This window comes from Meriones unguiculatus, chromosome 11 (assembly GCF_030254825.1).
Source record: "Meriones unguiculatus strain TT.TT164.6M chromosome 11, Bangor_MerUng_6.1, whole genome shotgun sequence".
Classification (NCBI taxonomy): domain Eukaryota; kingdom Metazoa; phylum Chordata; class Mammalia; order Rodentia; family Muridae; genus Meriones; species Meriones unguiculatus.
The window spans coordinates 39880310-39899624 of record NC_083359.1 but is presented as its reverse complement, the minus strand read 5'-3'; the positions used below and the strand labels follow the sequence as shown (position 1 = coordinate 39899624).

General features: G+C 42.6%; 1 protein-coding gene across 3 annotated transcripts in view; it reads right to left on the bottom strand.

The window, feature by feature from the left end:
* Positions 1-19315, bottom strand: part of Cramp1 (cramped chromatin regulator homolog 1) — a 53853-nt gene that overhangs the window by 23733 nt on the left and 10805 nt on the right. For all 3 annotated transcript variants that reach the window (XM_021637138.2, XM_021637139.2, XM_060363978.1), the window contains exons 3-6: positions 16731-16924; positions 11688-11841; positions 6905-6988; positions 4832-4880 (exon numbers count right to left, since the gene is read on the bottom strand). In XM_021637138.2, coding sequence (XP_021492813.1) covers positions 4832-4880; positions 6905-6988; positions 11688-11841; positions 16731-16924 — 481 coding nt within the window. The remainder of the gene's footprint in view (positions 1-4831; positions 4881-6904; positions 6989-11687; positions 11842-16730; positions 16925-19315) is intronic.

The window sequence follows — 19315 nt, the reverse complement described above, 5'->3', positions numbered from 1 at the left end:
CCTACCACCCATAGAGTAACTCATGCTACCCACTCATAAATGTGCCTACTGACTCAACAATCCTGCTCTCTCCCTCTGTATTCCACCTATTAATCTATCACACAGCTACATTCATTCTTCCAACTATCTACTGCCTATTGGCACATCCATCCATCCATATATTTGCCTAATCATTCATTTATCTATGTACACATCTGTCCATCACTTAGTCAGCTCTTCTTCTACCCACTCACTCATCTGCTCAACTGTCCTCTTAAATGCCTTTTCATCTATCCTATCTATCCCCTCATCTGTCTATACCCCATATACACCCATCCACCCAGGGACCAACTGCCTCTATATACTAGACACTAAAGAGCTAAGAATAAGAAAGCCTCACTAGAGGAGCAAGAAGAACCAAGAGGAAGACTGCCACTGCTTATCCACTTTCCATGTGGAGGGATAATCTACAAAGGACAAGTCCTAAACAACCACACATTTTAGTACCACTCAAAATTACTGGCTGCCTTATCCCAGGTGAAACACAGATGAAAAAGTGACAGAGCACTTCTATTAGTGAGTGATGCTGGAGTAGGGACACAGAGGGGAGCCAGAAAGGACATTTTAAGGAGTAGTAACAAAGCATGGAGGAGTCAATTTTTCAACAACTTCCTTCAGCAAAGAACTCTGCAAAGAAATGGGCTTTAAAAACAAAACATACACATATGCATGTGCACACAAAGATGTACAAAGAACCAGTCACAAAACAGCAACAACAACAACAACAAAACTAATGCCCAATGACAATGATCATCAAGGAAATACAATTCAAAGCAATTTTATAACAAGTTGGACAGATCAGAAGTCCTTGGGAGCATGGGAGCACCTGGGCTGAGCCTTGCAAGACAATTTCTTCTAAAGATAGACACATATCCACATTTCTTCTTAGGGGATTCCCAGGTGAAATGAAAATCCCATGCCCACAGCCAGGCGCAGTGGCGCACACCTTTAATCCCCGCATTTGGGAGGCAGGGACAGCAGATCTCTGACTTCAAGGCCTGCCTGGTTTACAGAGTGAGTTCCAGGACAGCCAAAGCTACTCAGAGAAACCCTGGATGGGAAAAAAACAACAATCACAAACAAAAAATACATGCAAACATGCTTACAAAACATACTTAGGCTTTAGCCTTGACGTCAGTTGTTCATAAGCATTAAAAAACCCTAAATAACCCAGTATCGCTCCACATAGGACAAAACAACAGAGAAATATGTTTATGCTACTAACCACCCCCTGAACCCCAGTGCAGGGAAAAAGGCAGTGAGCTGTAGAGCTCTGCACGATACCTGACAGTGTCCTATGTGGATTGCTCAAAGAGAGGCCAACCTCAGATGTTAGTGATGGCTACAGACAGATAATTGTCTAGAAGAAGGCATTAGAGAATAGTACTATGGTGGACTGGGGTTGGGCATGGGCTAGACGTGCTCTCTCTACCATCATGTTCATGTTAAACTCACAGAGTGCCGAGGCCTATCTAAACAGGCTATGGACTGGTTGGCTCAACCAGATGATGCTCAGGGGAAAGCAGACCTCTGCAACAGTAGAGAATTGAGGGTTTCCAGGGAAGGAAGAGACAAACAGGCAGCAGATAGTGGATTTTTAGGACAGAGAGAGTGCTCTGAATGAGACTGTGATGATGGGAAGGGAAGTGTTTCACTGTACATCTGTCCAACCTAGTAAATGTCTGAAACCAAGATCCCTTTGTCAAATGATGACAAAGCATCAGCAGAGCTACCACAACAGTTGGTTTTAGCATAGGCTAGCCTCAAGCCCATCATCCATCTGCCTCAGATTCCTGGAACCAGGACTGAAGGAACAGGCTACCAGGTTCATCAATTGTAACAATGTTATTTCTCATGTATTAAGAAAGGAATCCAGAGCAGGATCTTCTGCCCTTATATACAATTTTCTTAAAAACCTAAAAACTGCTCTAAAAATAAACTCAAAGTAAAAGCTTTCAAATTAAATAAAAAAACATTAACCTCAAAATGTCAAACTCATATAACTAAAGCCCAAAAAGCAAAAATATGTAAAATATTAAAACAACAAATAGGAAGCTGGAAAGATGGCTCAGTGGTTCAGAGCACTTGTTCTTGCAGAAGACCCAGATTTGATTCCCAGAACACACACAGTGGCTTACAACTATCTGTAACTCCAGTTCCAGGGGACCCAGTACCCAGTTCTGATTTCTGTGGGCATCAAGTATACACATGCATCTACATAGGCAAGCATAAATAGCGTAACACATAACGCAAACGAAACTTAACCAAACCAACCACTAAATGCCAGTCCTAATATGTACTCTAACTTAACTTTTCTCAGGGGCCAAAGGATTGGTGTACCCAGCACCCAGCATAAGGGACTTTCAGATTAGACCTACACCTGCCTCCCATCTGTAACTACTGAGTCACTGCAGTTCATTCCTTTGCACCTTCTGTGCCCTCAGCCTAAACAGCATCACCTCAGAAAGTTGTCTCTAGATGCTCAAGGTAGTATCCCTTCCTGTTATCTACCCGCAGCTATCACTTCAATGTAATGTTCTACAGATACATACATGCACACAGACACACACTCACAGGCACAGAAAAGCGGACATGAAGTGTTGTACACCGGCTGGTGGTACACTGACACAGCAGCCGCCACTCTAGCACCCACTCTCTCATGGTCCACAGTCACACAGTATCAGGTGAGGTGCTAGAGTTAGGGTGCCAGGTGAGGTGCCCATCAAGAAAGAGTGGGAGATGTTACTCCATCTTCCCTAGGACAGTAGCCTAGCCTCTAACTGCCACAATCTGCAACCCATGCCGACATGGGTTGTCTACTGACACTCAGAACCCACTATAGCCATCTACTCCATCTATTCTAGGTATGGTGTTATGATAGGACCAAGTCAATCTCATCAATAGTGGCCTTGCTGGAAACAAAACAAAACAAAAAAAACATCACCGATTGGGGTGGTCATCCAGTCAGCCACAAAAAACACATGGGATCCAGGAGTGGCTCCAGTGTCATCGCCATTTCCCATTTGAATCTCAAAGAACCAGGGATGCATGTATAAGCAGCACCAAAAGCTGCCCCTGACTAGGAGCACTCAATACTGGTACAGTCTCTTCCACCTGTTTTCTATGAGTATAGAAGGCAATCTCAAGCTAAGATATATGCAAATGCAAGGACAACAGCATACCAAGGGCAATTCTACTCACAGAAAACAGCCTGGCCTGAACCTCGCACAGTTTGCTAACAGGCCAAAAACAAACAAACAAACAAATAAGTAAATCCCACCCCTAAGTAATTCAGTGGAGAGAGGCAATACTGAGAGCACTGTCTACAAGTACTTGATCCAAATTCACTTGTCCATTGTCCCCACAAGACCCTGTACGTACACTTCTCTCCCTCGTCAGTACTGAGATCAAACCGAGGGCTGCACACATGCTAAAAAAGTGCTTCTTGTTACTTGCCCTCAGCACTTGCTTTGTATCAAGTGTCTTGTCTCTGAATCTAGAGAGAGTTGCATGGAGCAGGAAAGAACCTGCTGCTTAGATGTTTCCTGGGGCATACCTATTAGATATTAGATACCTATTAGATGCACATGCTGAGTGGCACACAGACTGTGCTAAAAGAAGATATACCACTAGCCTACCCCAGCACTGAACCTGCCTTTCCATATGTCCTCTGTCTCATGTTTTGTTCATGAGACAAAGCAAAGGGACTGAAACAAATGGCTTCAATCAGTGAATTCTGAAATAGAATCAGGAAAGATCTGTTCCTGACAGATCAAATCACAGGTACTAGCTCTCAGAAGACACTTCTCACCTACTGATAAGCTGGAATCAGGCTGTAAAGTGATTAAGTAAATAAACAAAACATAACAATGGGATCACCTCAACCCAAGAGCTTCAGCCTTCCCAAAAAAGCTCCTGACAGACAACTGCTCAGCTTAAAAAAAAAAAAAAAAGTAGGTGCAAAAGGGAAGGAAGGCTGGACTCTGAGTCCCAAACGGGTACCCAGAACAAGTCCATCCCAGAACAAGTCCATCCCACCTATTAATCCCCCGGACGCAGCTGGCAGTCCCGTTTTCTGATGGCTTCTGACTAGATCATTTTGTTTCCATTCTTTTGTTTTTAGAGTCAGGGTTTCTCTGTGTAGCCCTGGCTGCCCTGGACTAAGTTTACATGTTTCTATCTCCCAAATGCTGGGATTAAAAGCCCTCACCACCAAGCCCAGCTCTGTTTTCATTTTTTTTCTTTCCTTTTTAATCCTGTTTACAACTGTTCTCAGTGTCTGTCTTATATTGTCTATGATTTTTTTTAAAAGTCCTTTAGTTCTTCATAGGTTCAGTATGTCTCTGGCTGCTTTTTTTTTTTTTTTTTTTTTACTGTGGGAAGAATCATTCATCAGCAGGTGGGCCTGGGCTGTATTAGAAGGGTAGCTGAGCACAAGCTAGGAAGCAAGCCAGGAAGCACCATTCCTCCATGGTTTTTGCTTCAGTTTCAGCCCTGCCTTAAAGTGTAAGCCAAAATGACCCTTTCCTCTCCTAAATGGCTTTTGGTTATACTATCAGAGCAACAAAAAGAAAATTAGAACACTGAACAGCCTGATGACCTGAGTTCAATCTGTGTTCACCACAGCAGAAGTAACTGCCAGAAGTTGTCCCCTGACCTCCACACAAGCGTCACAACTCACACACAACAGGCTCAGAGCAAAAGAAAAGAAAAACAAAATAAAAACAGCACATTTCAACTTCTGTAGTTCAGTGAATGAACACAACAAGCATATACAGTATCTGGTACTTACCCAACCTGAATGAGCTCATTCAACTTTGTTGCATTCTTGTCATCCATACCTTTAAATATATAGAAAAATAAATGAATCCACGGGGTAGTTAGAATCAAACAATCACCAATTCCCACATTATTGCCTTCCTTCCACAAATCTGCTAATGAATCTTGCTAATGATTGTTTTACATCTTAAAGATAAAGTCGACCAATACCTTGTCTGTCCCAGTCTCTTCCTAATGTTTTCTCAAGAGAAGCTATTCTCTTCTTCCATGAATTGTCCCTGATACTCTGATACTGCTAAATCACTGCTCCTATACTGCCTGGTTCTAACAACTTCTTCCTCCAGGTATCTCACTGGATCCTGGGCCTTCTTTCCTTGCTGACTGTTATGTGGACTCTCGGGTACATATTTTGAATCCCAGGGCCTAATAAATGATGATGCTAATGCCCTTGTTTTTCTGCCTTCATCACTGTCCTCAAGATGTTTTGGGAGGAAAGCAAAAATTAAAAAGCTAACACAAGAACTTAGACAGAAAAACTTGGGTATGCACTATAAAATTCCTCAACAGTACCAAGTGACTGAGGAATAACAGGACCACAATAACTCAGCCAGGCAGATAACCAAAGGCAAGAAATGAAATTAAAAAAGCAGCCAAAGACATACTGTACCTATGAAGAACTGAAGGACTTTAAAAAAAAATCATAGACAGTATAAGACAGACACTGAGAACAGTTGTAAACAGGATTAAGAAAGAAAAAAAGAAAGAAAGAAAGAAAGAAAGAAAGAAAGAAAGAAAGGAAGGAAGGAAGGAAGGATGAAAACAGAGCTGGGCTTGGTGGTGAGGGCTTTTAATCCCAGCATTTGGGAGGTAGAAAAAGGCAGATCACTGAGTTCGAGGCCAGACTGGTCTACAAACTTAGTCCAGGGCAGCCAGGGCTACAGAGAAACCCTGACTCTAAAAACAAAAGAGTGGAGAAACAAAATGAAAATTTTTTCAAATGAAAATTAAGTGAAAGGATTCAATGCTGGCACAACTGCAGCACAGAGATAAAGGAAGCTCTCACCCTGAAGGGAAGGGCCAAGGTGGAAATGGCTTCAGGAAGGGAGGAAGAACACTAGAAATGACAAGTGCAGGCATGGTCCTACAACAGCCAGGCACAAGAATGCCCTTAGATAGACACTAACAACTCTCCATGCACCCCACAAACACATGAAAAAATGTAGTACTTCAGAGTTTAAGCCTTTGTAAGCAGGAACAGTAAAGCTCAGGTCTGCAGGAGGGGATGGGCTAATTAACAGGGACACTAGGGCAGGAACAAGGTCCTGTAGTCCTACATCGAGCAGGTTGTACAGAGACGGAGGCCTAGCGGGCAGTGCCCAAGTGGAGTTAGGCCAAGGCAATCCGACAGGACCTTATGAGAAACAAGAAGGAAGGGAAGGGGGAAAGGGAGAATTCTTGAGCATAACATCTAGCAGATTCCTGTGGTGGGGCCACAGGCTGAAATAAGAACAAGCAGCCTTGAGCTGCAGTCACACTAGGGTCTATAGAGATCCAGCCAGAATCGATGCCCTTGTCATATGCATGCTCAGATAGGCAATCATGGAAAAAAACAAAAAACAAAAAAGCCCACAAACACTTTATATGCAGATGGCTTTGCCTGGGGGGCAGTAGTCCTAGGCAAGGACTTGACATTACGTGGGGGTGTTTTGAAGACTCTGAAGTTAGCTGGGCACTGAACTCTTTGGCCAGTTTGAAATGACTCAGTGCAATCATGACAGGTGTTAGGTAGTTCAGGTTACAGGGTTGAGGTCTTTAGGGTGTAGTATAAGGATGTACAGTTAAATGTGAGAAAAAAAAATTGCACCTGTGTAAACCTGTGTAAAAAGCATAAGCAAACATTAATGAGCGATCAGGCGAAGGCATGGTCATTGTTATCTTTTTTTCAACTTTTCTGTTGTAAAACAAAACAAAACAAAAAAAACTTCAAGATAAAAGTAGGAAAAACACCAGATTCATCCCTGTGCTAAAGACCAGCGGTGACCAGGACAGACCACCAGGATGACCCAAGAGCAGCGGCAGTACTCACAACCCCCAATCTTCTTGCGTAGCTCGCCATAGCAGATGAGACCATAGAGTTCCTGGGATGATTTCTTCAGCCCTCGAGAAAACACTGGAAGATACAAGGATAGATGTTAGGCAGGAGGAACAGACATCACATGGTACAGCCTGTTTAGAGGCTGAAATTTATCACATGTGGATCACGGCACATAGTCACTGACCTCTGGAGAAACTGGCAGAAAGTATACAGGAGGAGCAGTATTGTTTCTAAAAAATGAGGGGTGAGGTCTAAACATTACTCCTGACAGGCAATGCAAATGTCTCCTGAAGAAAATGGCTTGACTGACAAGAAATGTTCTCAGAGAAGGGGGAAGAAGAGCTGAATGGCAAGCACCTTCTGGCATAGTGCTTCCCCAAGTGCTGGTGAGCCAACAGCCTGAACCCTGAGAACTTGCCTTACCACTTGCTGGGCCTTCCCAGATGACAACAGATATATATCTCCAACAAGTTCTTTCCCAACATCCATCCTTGCATTGTCACCAATAGGTGACAGCTTTTATTTAGAAAAATAAATAAATAAATAAATAAATAAATAAATAACAACCAGGGACATGGCTCAATATGGAACCACAGAGCTGCTGTGTGAGGCTTCAGAGGCCCCTTTGAGAAGCAGAAATTAACAGAAGCTACACTTCTGCCTGCTTCCTTACCTGTTCTTCAGGTGCTTTTGCCTAGAGCCATTCTGAGGATAGGGGATCCCAGGATTCTTGCACCTTGCATAGCCCCAACTGAAAACTAGGCAGGAGGAGAGTAAGCCTTCTGTGTTTTCTATACATATTTTCCATTACAGAACAACAGTCTAGGCACTGTCAGGTCATCTCAGAGCAGACAAATGTCCCCCGCAAAATCTCTCAATTGTTTTCTCCTCAGAGATTTCTTCCAGGCCTTAATATTCAGCTGTGTGCAATAGCAAATAAATACACTAGTATGATTCTGAAATGTGGACTACCTCAAAGACTCTGCCTTTCCTAAAATACTAGGGCTGACCAATTCTGAAGGTTTTCCTGGGAGGAAAAAAAAACCCAAGACCATTTCAGAATCTCAAGAGGAACCTAAGAGTTCGATGGATAACAAAAAATGTGGCCCATAAATATGATGGAATGTTATTTACACTAAAATACAGGCAAACCATAAAATCATGCACAGTGAAAAAAGCCAAAAAAAGGAAAAAAAAAAAAAAAAACTCATGTATGCTATGAAACCAATTGCATGAAACATCCAAAACAGATAAATCCAGACTGTAGAAAGGTAGTTGTAGCAGCTGAGGAGGTCCAAAGTTGGTAGGAAGGATCACAGGCATGGGAACTTCTCTGAAGTACTAGTAATGAAAGTACTTTAAAACTAGACAAAGGCAGTGGTTACAGAACTTCATGGATGTACCAGATGCTGACCTACACATAACAAAAGGAGGGTGAGTTTTAGGGTATGTGGACCATATTACAACAACAACCACAAATGTTTTTAAAAGTTCAATACCTGAAATATCAAAGGAAAAAAAGCCCCTACAAACACAGAAAAAGGAGGAAAAAAAAAAAAAGCACACACCTTTAATCCTACTTGGGAGACAGACAGACACAGGCAAGCATATCTCTTTGAGTTCTCATCCAGCCTCATCTACATAGCCAGTTCCAGAACAGCCAGGGCTACACAGAGAACCCTGTCTTTAAAAACCAAAAGATTTTTTAAAAAGAAGAAAAAGGAGGAGGATAAAGGAAGGAACAAAAGAAAAAAAAATGGTTTATAAGCCCTAAAGAGGATAAAACAGCATCAAAGCATCAAATAAAAAGATATAAAAAAGTATCTGTAGGCTGGGGAGTGCGGAACTCCAGAGAGAAGAAAACACCCCCAGGCACATCCTTGTTCCATTATAAGGAGTGCTGCACTAGTGAGTATATTGGTACAGGCTCAGAGATGGAGAACAGAGCTTGCCATTTTTTTGTTGTTGTTGTTGTTGTGGTTTAGTTTTTTGTTTTTCAAGACAGGGTTTCTCTATGTGTAGTTCTGGCTGTCCTGGACTCATTTTTGTAGACCACACTGGCCTCAAACTCACAGTGATCCATCTGCCTCTGCCTCCTGAATGCTGGGAAAGGCATGTGCCACCATGCCCAGCTCCAGAGCTCGCCTTTATAACATCAAGTCTGTTGGTGAAAACTCAAACTTGACAGGGGATAATACAGAAAAGTGAGCACATAGTGACTGCTCCCTTCCAGGAACACCAGCAGCTGCTGTCAGAGACCTGTTGTCTATACAGAAACAATACAGGACTGTAAGGCTTCTAAAATTCCAGATGAAGCACACACAGGCCAGAATACTGAGCAGTGATAAGAGGGAGTCATAATCCCAGTGATGACTTGCCCTGGGTTATCCCAGACCCCAGGTCGTAACACATGCCCTTCTTATTTCTGCTTTGGTTCTTAGTAATACTTAAGGACTCAGACAAGCTCCATTATAACCCAAGAATGGAGCACTTTTTCTGTAAATGCAACAGATTGTTTGAAATACAAGGAACAATAGCCATGGACAGTACTCAACTTTGTACCATCCACAATGCCTGAAGGTAGAGCTAGATGAAGTCAGACGCATTCAATCACCATAGAAGGTATAAACTTGATCCACCACAGTCTTTCAATTGTAGCTCATTAGCCTTCTTCTCACTGGGAGAGACTTCTCAAGAGCAGCTGGAGTGGACCCTCAGTCTTAGAATGACTTTCAAAACTTATGAGCTCCAACAAGAAAATAAAAGTGCATAAACAGTGCATCTGGATGGTCCAGATGTTTCACTACAGTTGGACATGAATGAAGACAGCCTTGGATCTCAGGGACTGGACCAGTGCTGATATATGCAAAACAAACAAACAAACAAACAACCCCCCCCAAAAAAAAAACCCAAAAAAACAGTGATGGGACACACAGCAGTGGTGGTAAAAAGAGAAAGAACAAAAAGGGGTTAACTTGAAGTCTGCAGAAAAATCTTTTGTTGATGACCATACGAATTCTGAAAGCTAAGCAACATCCTGAGATCAACTGGGAGATGGCCCCCAGGTATGGAGATTGACAATCTAATACCAGGGGTCTCTAGAAATGAATAGACAAGAGGAAGAAGGGTGTGTGACCCGATAGATCGCTACTCCTCAGTCAGCATGTATTGTCTTTTAAAGCTATAGTATCTTGATGCATATCATGGCCAAAATACTATGACAAGAATAGTAAAGATCAGGAGTGTCAAAGGCTGACATGAAGGCACAGGCAGGAATCAGGAGAAGAAGGAATGTGGCCACAGCTTTCTTACAAGAGAAACACGTAAGAGAGATAGTAAACTTTACTGTCTGGAAAAGAGAAACTTTACTATCTGGAAAATTTAAAGTCAGTATTCAAAGGAAGGCTTTCTAGACAAGCACACTAGAGAAACTGCAGAAATGCAAGGCAGGATGCAGCAGGCTGGGACCAAATAAGTGTGTGGAGAGAATCCAGAAACACAGATGGAGGAGGTGGCTAAGTTTTACAGGGAAGGACAGTTGATCAGACTATGGACTGAAGAGGCAGTGTCACTGAAGATGTCAACGAAGGGTGCTTTTAAACAGAAACCAGACCAATAGCTGGAGATGATCTGGTCACCTCCTGGAAGATGAACTGGACTGTGTAAATCCTGACTGTAACACAGATGACCAGAGTGCTTGGTAAAGCCAGCATCCACCCCAGCAGACTAGCAAAATTCAGGCTTCCTTGTGCATCCACAGCTCATCTTATCTCAGTGCTCAAAGTCATAGGGGGACCCAAAAACCTCATGTGCCATGAGGCTGTTTCCTCCCAGGTTAAAAAAAAAAAAAAAAATCTTCCTCCATCTTGGAGAGAAACTTTGTGAGATGTAGGATGTAAAAAGAAAATGAACAAGCAGATAATCTAGAACTGTATGTTTACAACGGGATGTTCTAGGGGAAGGTAAAATACTTCCTGCAGGGAAGCTCCATTAAGAAAGGAAGTAAACAACTCAAAATAGCTTTAGCAAGTACCTGAAATTGACCACATTTCCTATGCCAAATTCCCTTTGTAAGAGTATATATGCAGCAAAGACTACTAAGCATTTTTCTCAGACAAATCTAACTGTAAAGAAAGCTCTTAGTTAAAGCTCAACTGCCCAGAAGTAGACACCAGCAAAAAGCCACCTTGGAAGAACAATTTCCAACCTGTCGAGTTGACGACAGGGTGTGCAGTATGCCTTAGCATTCCAGCCTTGGTGATCTGTCACACCTACTGGGTGGCTTGGATGACACAACTTTGCGTCATTTCTGCTACTTCACTCATATTCCTGTAATTGGCCCTCCCCGCCAAAAAACTTATTGGTCCACCAAATTGGACTTTGGTAGTACCATTGCTTTAGTCTGGTCTGCCATGGGGCCCTCCCTCTTCGGGGCAAATAGATGTCTGTGTTGTACTTCCATGAAAAGTCTGTCAACCAACACACACACACACACACACACACACACACACACACACACACACACAATCAAAGACTCTGAACATAGAAAACACAACAGTAGTAAGGTTCCTGTAACACAGATGTGGGCAACTTCCTCATAACCAAGTTTAACCAATAGGCTCTAGGTATGCCACCAAACAAAGCACTAGGAGGCAAGTCCCATAGTAAGCAGCTGGGTGAAAATAGTGTCACAAAGAGTGGGCAATATTGTTTGCCTGAATAGAATCAACTTTGCCTGGTGGTCTTCTAGAGGCTGGGTCTGTGGAACACTCACCATTGTCAAAGTCAATGTATTTGGTAATCTTGTGCCAGGTGCGGTAGTAGAAATGCCGGACCTGCTCTTTGTTCTTCACCATGCTTGCAGGCTTCCCCTTCTTCTTGTATTTTAGAGCAATATTGTTCTGAATGGCTTCAAAATCTTTTCCATGCTAGAAAACAAAGTCCACAATAAAAGCACAGCAATGAAAATAAAACAACTTCTTTGTACGATGTAGGCATCATCAACAATCAAAAAGGGACCAGCTATGCACATAAAACAAACTAAAACGGCCACAAAGCAGAAAAGGCATAAAACTTATCATTCGGACAGTTTCATTTTGGATGGCCACAAGAGAGACCTGCAGACAGGAGAAGAGCATGGTGGAGAGCTCAGGCTGCCATCACAAAGCATCTTAGAATAAAAATAGGTCACTCCTCAAAACCACCTTGCTTATTTGATCACAGAAAGTGGGATCAAAAAGAAGTGACAAATACAAACACTTGGGAACAGAACCAAACAGAAGGCATTCTGACCATTATCTGAGGGCCAGCGCTTCCTAGAAGACCTCCTGCAAAATCTGGGTGTGAAACTTATATTCCTCTGTTGTTTCTTTATATGCTATAGAGAACCAGCTGTTTGGTGGTCTCAAGAAAACAATCAAGTAGTAAGTACTGAGAGTGCCCTATTGCCACAGCAACCCAGAACCCAAATAACAGTTTTCCCTTATCTATCTATCTATCTATCTATCTATCTATCTATCTATCTATCTATCTATCTATCTATCTATCTATGTTTTGTTTGAGACAGGGTTTCTCTGTGTAGCTCTGGCTGTCCTGGAACTCCCTCTATAGACCAGGCTGGCCTTCCATGCTGGGATTAAAGGATATGCTACCACGCCCATCTATTTATTTTCATAGAGAATCTGTTCTACAAACAATAGCTAATTCCAGGGCTGCACAAGTATGTGTCAGATGAGCATGGAATCCTAGAGGTGCCCAGACCTCACCCAAGAAAAGACAGGTTTCAAACTATTCCCTAATCATGTGGGCACAATTCAGTGATGTGAATGGATCATGATCCACATAATACAGTAGGCTCCATGGGTCTACATGTGACAAAAACACCAACAGGGATGAGGAAAGGTTTTTTTTTTTTTTAAAATGGGATCTGTAATCCTCTGACACAGAGCAATGGAAACAAGATGGCCATTGGACAAACTCCACAGTGACTGCTGTGTCAGATAAGAAGCAATCAAGTTGTTTAAACTAATTTAAGAAAAAAAAAATGATGAAAACGTGGTCTTTGCTGTCTCAATATCCAGAATGGCCTGAAAGGTAACACCTGAAAACACTGATCCAGGCTGGCATCACAACTGTGGCAGCTCTCACTTAAAACTAGGTTAGATATAGGAATTTCTCTATCTATCTATCTATTTATTTGTTTGTTTGAGACAGGGTTTCTCTATGTAGCCTTGCCTATCCTGGATTCACCAGGCTGGCCTTGAAATCACAGGAATCCAGCTGCCTCTACCTCCCTGAGTGCTGGGATTAAAGGCATGCACCACTGTACCCAGCCTTTGTTTTCAGTTTTTATTGTTTTGATGGTTTTTTTTTTGGGGGGGGGGTTGTGTATGAGTGCATATGAGTGCATGTATCACAGTGCATATGTGAAAGTCAGATACGGCTTGTGTGACTCAGTCCTCTCCCTTCTACTATGTGGGTCCTGGAGATCAAGCCAGGTGGTCAGGCTTGATGACACACACCTGCTGTGCTACCTCATTGGCCTTTTGTAACATTTCAAAAATTCTGACATTGTTTTAAAATGAAAAGTTAGATTAATTTAAATTACAACTTGTTCATTGCTTTAAAAAACTTAAGAGGAAGCAGACACTCAAGGCTAAGACAAGTGGATAGGGAGGTGGAAGACAGCCTAGGCAACAGACTGAGACCCAATCTCATGAAAAGGAAAATATTACAGGCACTGAATCATGAAAAGGTACTGCTGGGTCTAAAACACCTTGTTTCTGTGTCTAGCTGGGAGGCTATCTCCTCAGCAACTGTTAACTTGAGCAGGAAGCATATAAAGACAATAACACTGAGGTGAAGCCTGACTGCCTCATTTATGACTCCTGAACCTGTATTCTCAAACTACACTATCTGTGGGATCAGAGTATGGGCCCTGCAGCCAACCTGAATGTGCCTGTCATATTTGTCTGCTATGATGGTAAGCCACTGAAAGGTAGGGCCAGAAGCACCACTGCATTCCTAGAATCACAGTTCCAATCTCAGTTATGAACATGATAAATGGCTCAACAACAACAAAAATTATGCAAAATTGGGAAAGACTCAAAGTCAAAGTGGTAAAAACTCACAGTATTTAATCAGCAAAAAGCCAAAGATATCCCTGATGCCTACGCATCTGCAGGGACCTGGGTGAGCACTTTGAGGTGCACATCAAAGACAAGGCCTTCACAGCAGTTCTCAGTGCAGCATATTAAGCACAGTGTGGTTAAAAGAGTAATGATTTTTAAAAACCACTCACATAGGTAGAAGGCAAATAAAATAAAAACTTGGTGTGGATTTTATAGTATATAGAAATACCATGAAAACAAAAGAATTTAGCCAAGGTCTACGGCACATATCTTCAGGACACATCCACATGCCCACCTTTACTTGCTTCCAGTTATTGCTAGCCACAGAATGGAGTCTAGATGGGCCATCATCTGAAAAACCAACACTCAGACCCAACGCCGTCCTTATTAGAGCTGGAGATATGGATATGTTAAACAAGAGAGAAGACACAGACTGAGGACAAAGACAGCAGTGGAGGCCCTGCATCTGGCCAGCCATCTGCAGCCTCTAGGCCAGGAGTATTACTGTGAGTTGGGTTCCCAATAGTAAATAAGTTAGACTGGGTTCCTTAAGAAGACAGTGAATGTGAAAATCTACTTATTTAGTTGGGGAACACCATGCCTAGCATGCACAAAATGTCTCATTCCCAGCATCCTTATGTGTACACACATCCTTATGTGTATATGTTAACAAATATTACAGAAACAATTCTCAGAACAGAGGTCTTTGCCCAGCTACCATTAATCCCACAGCTGGAGATTGCCCACACTTACCTGACACTGGTCAAAGAGACAACAAGGCTTCATCAGGATCTTTTAGTCAGAACCCAAATGAGACATAAGGCATATGTACACACTCTTGCATTCATTTTGTCAATCTGACACCAACACTAATAACATTATTACTCATCAAGGATTTAGGAGATCTAAACACACATGCCCAACTGGGAGAAAAAGAAACAAGGCTAGCCCAAATACAGGAAATGCTAAGCACCTGAACAATGGCAGAGGATGCTCTTAACAAGAAAACCTTTTGCCACTGCTTTCAATCAACAACCACATCTCACACTTCACCTTCTATAGCTGGATAGCCAAGCCAGACCACCTTGCAGAGCTCAGTCTCCCAAGAAGGAAGGAAAATACCATAGTAGTTACAGTTTAGGATAGGACTCACTAATATCTGCACTCTTACAACCCAGCAGGAATCACAAGTCTTCTATACCTGACAGCTTTAAGAAGCATAATTAGAAGATGTATACAGATGGGGTCTGTGCTTTATTATAACTCTGAAAAGAAAAAAAACCATTGTTTGAATGGTTCGGCAACTACCCTAACAAGTCTTTTCTGTATCTATTTCATTCTTTCTATGAATAACAAGGGTCAAGTCATGTGAACATACCAGTCACACTACCCTGGAACGGCAGAACTTAGGCCATCAGCCACAGGAGGGAGGAATACAGCCGTAGGAATATAATGAAACCAAGTCTGTGGCCCATTAGAAGTGTCTCCCTTTCTAATCTTCTGTAAACACTTCGTGGTTTAAATTCCTAGGCTTCATTCGTGTGTTGCACTTGTCCTTCCTAGGCTTCCCCAAGGTGCATCCACCACTCTGGAGAACTAACCATCAAGAGGACAAGGCTCACAGATTAAGTCAACATGCCAAAGAAGTCATCTAAAATAAGGAATGTGAACCAACATGTCCACTACAGTGTTATATACAATGACAGAATCTGCAAGGAATTTTAAAAAAGTCTTAAGACTGGATAAATAGGCTGGGCAATCAGCATGGTAGTAAATTCCTTGTTTAGCATGCACAAGACCCCAGGGACAGATACACACATTTGCGCATGAGACACATCTCCTGCAACCACTCAACTCTGTTACTAGATCATCAACCAGCTCAAACAGCACAGGAAGGAATGGGCATGGCTATCCTCCAGCAAAACTTGTCCTTTATACAAAACAGACAAGCTGTATACAGGACCATCTGCCCACGTCCCAAGCAGCACCTTTATAGGCATTTTTGTTGTTTTAAGGAGCAAAAGAGCTCAGTGATTAAAAGAGCATAGGCTGCTCTTCCAGAGGACTCAGGTCATTGCTCAGCGTCTACATGGCAACTGAATTGCAGTTCCAGGGTATCCGGCATCTTCTGTCCAGAGGGTACTGAATGTATGTGGTATAAATACACATACACATAAAACTAAAATAAATATATTCCCAAAAAAGTAAAAGTAAGCACCATGAAAAACACATTTGAGGATAATGAAAGTGTGTTCACAAATAACTACAAGGCTATGAGAAGCAAACTTCAAAGTGCAGGCAGCTGGCAAGGCACAGTGACATCAGCAGACAGTAGGTCTGGGAAGTGGCTTTTCTACTTGACATTTGGCTCTAAGTCAACTGTAATATCTTCTGGGACTTAGCTGCTACTCTGGCTGACAGGGACAGGTATTTGCTCACCCTTCCGCACTTGGTCAGTAACTATATAGCCAAGGGAAGCCCAGTGGAAATGAAACATGACTGAGAGCCTTGGGAAGGAGCATCATCCTAATAGCTCCAGGAAGGAGATGACAGCTACCCTGACCACTTGTGGGATCCTTGATAGAATCTGCCCACTTAACAAGTATGCAGCAAAGGGAAACATGAGGCAAACACGAGAGCTCGGGAGGACAGCCACTGTGGGTCCTTGCTTCATGTCTCCAACTCACCTCATACAGGCCCTCGAAGAAGGTGTTCTTGTCCTCTGTGCTCCACGACTCCCACTGCCTCCGGACCTTCTTTCCTTCTTCCTTCTCAGGCCCTGAAGAGCCTAAGTTACGGGAAGAGGAGCGCGAACCTCCTGCAGGGGTGGCAGGAGCAACCCCAGACACGTTTCCAGAAGAAGATGCACCACCGTCGCCTCCTTGGAGAGAAAGGACTATACAGTAACCTGTTCCAGGAAGCTGAGGGATAGGAGCAGGGATAGGACAGAGGGCACGAAGAGCAAGGGCTCACTGCCCAACCCAACCCCAACTCTTCAATAGGTAATGCCAGCAAAAGAGCACCCAAAAGCCAACTGAGTCCTGAACAGAAGCCAGAGTTGACCAGATGATTCTACAATGTTTGCACAGTAAGGAGAGAGCCTGGGTGGACTGTTTTAACAATACAGTGAATCTGACATTTTGTCCATATTGAAGTATAATCCCTGCCCCTTTAGCAAAGCCATGAATCACATTTCATGCTGATTCTTTTTCAAATGTGTTTATTTTTAATTTGAAATACTCTTACCATGTTTCTGAATAAGCAAACTGAGGCATTTTATATGGGGGCATTTTATGTATAAAAGACTATTTAATAAAAACAGTTGGTATTTCAGAACATGGACCACTTAATGCCTAAGGTGCTATATCTCTTGTTTTCCCTCTCCAGAATAGAAATTTGACTCCAGCACCTTGCACATGCTAGCTAACACTCTAAGCACTGAGCCTATCTCCATACCTAAGACCTCCATTATCTTTCATCTGCCTCAACATTATCTCTGGGGTCCTAAAACACCAACACCCTTAAAAGTTCTCCTGCAGCATCAGTCACTGATTTATAGCAAAATCCTTCCAAATCCTTTGCTAAGAGTAGCACAACAAAATGTAAGGGACCCTGGAGACAACAACACCATTACAGATGAAGAACTTAGCACTAGCTCAGTGCTCTGCCAGTTGAGCTTCTTGCTGTAGAGAACAGGAACTCACAGCACTCCTACATTAACCAGTAGTCTCCTTTTATAAGACTGCAGAACCACACACTGCCAAAAACCCTTCCAAGCCGGAAACAATCATATGAGGGAGAAATTAAGATCACGGAAGTAAAAATTCGTTAATTTTTTTTTGTTTGTTTTTTTGTCAGTCTCATTGTGTATCACAGGCTTGCTTTGAACTCATGGCAATCCTCCTGCTTCAGTCTGCCAAGTACTAGGTTCAGAGGCCTTCGTACCATGTCTAGATCAGAAAACCGTGAAATGTTTTCCTAAATGAGATAGTTGTAGGTCTTCCCATCTGAGACTTAATTTCTAGTCAGCCTGGTGAGGCTCTTCCTGGATAGTTTTGGGGCTACTCCCCCCACTAAGGTCTCCCTTTACTGGGGAGTTTTCAAAGAAGCAGTTCATAGAAGAGTGTGAAAGATGAAAATACTAACAATTAGAAGTCCATGAATGCACACACACTTGAAAAGAGTACCTCTGACTATCAGGACATGCATGAGGGCTGCCCAGCAGGGGCTGCTGAGGGCAGGGATGGTAGAGATCCGACTCACTGCAGTAGCTTTGTCTAGCCCTAGGTATATGTTGTAGTCTGTGTCACTAAATATAGTTACCAACGACTGATGGGATGGTGTGAAATAATCCTTGGGATCTCAATCTTTTCTCAGTCTGTCAATGTCCAATATAATCTCCAGATGCTGAGAAATGGCATCAAGCTGCTGTGTCCAGGCAGTGACAAGATCAAAAGGAGAAATAAATAATTCTTTATGGGACTATATAACTCAGCTTAAGTAGCTTTAAAAAAATATATATTCTTTCTACTGTGTGCATACATGTTGTGTCTCTCTGTGTGAACGTGTGAAGAGTAACCATGGGAGCCACAAGAGGGCACCAGATCCCCTGAAGCTGGACTTACAGTTGTGAGGCCCCTGATATGGGTGCTGGGACTGAATTCTGGTTCTCTAAATAAGATGTAAGAGCTCTTAACTGCTAAGCCATCTCTCTAGCTACAGCTTAGGTTTACTAAGTGGACTTTCAGTTTAGCATAGTCTCTACCCTATAATGGGTTTACTAGGAGATAACCCCAAAGTGAATCAAAGAGCAGCCTTTTTTCTTTTTCTTTCTTTCCTTCTTCTTTTTTTTTTTTTTTTGAGACAGGGTTTCTCTAAGGGTAGCCTTAGCTGTCCTGGAACTCACTCTGCAGACCAAGCTGGCCTCAAAATCAGAGATCTGCCTGCCTCTGCCTCCCGAGTGATGGGATTATAGGCATGAGCCACTACTGCCTGGCCAAGCAGCCCGTATTTCAAAGTAGAATATTTGAAAACATCTCACACTCAGAAGTCAGAAAACTGCACATTTGCACACATGGAAAACATTTAGCTAGTTACATCAACTGGGCTCTAGTCTCTCATTTAGATATGTGTGGGTTAACTTCAAGAGGCAGCATTATCAGAGCTATAGAAGCAACACAGAAAGTGATGGTTTGCCAGACAAACTGTCCAGTTACCTAGCAATAACCACAGAAGGCTATATTTTTAAGTATTAACTAAGGTTAAAAACATG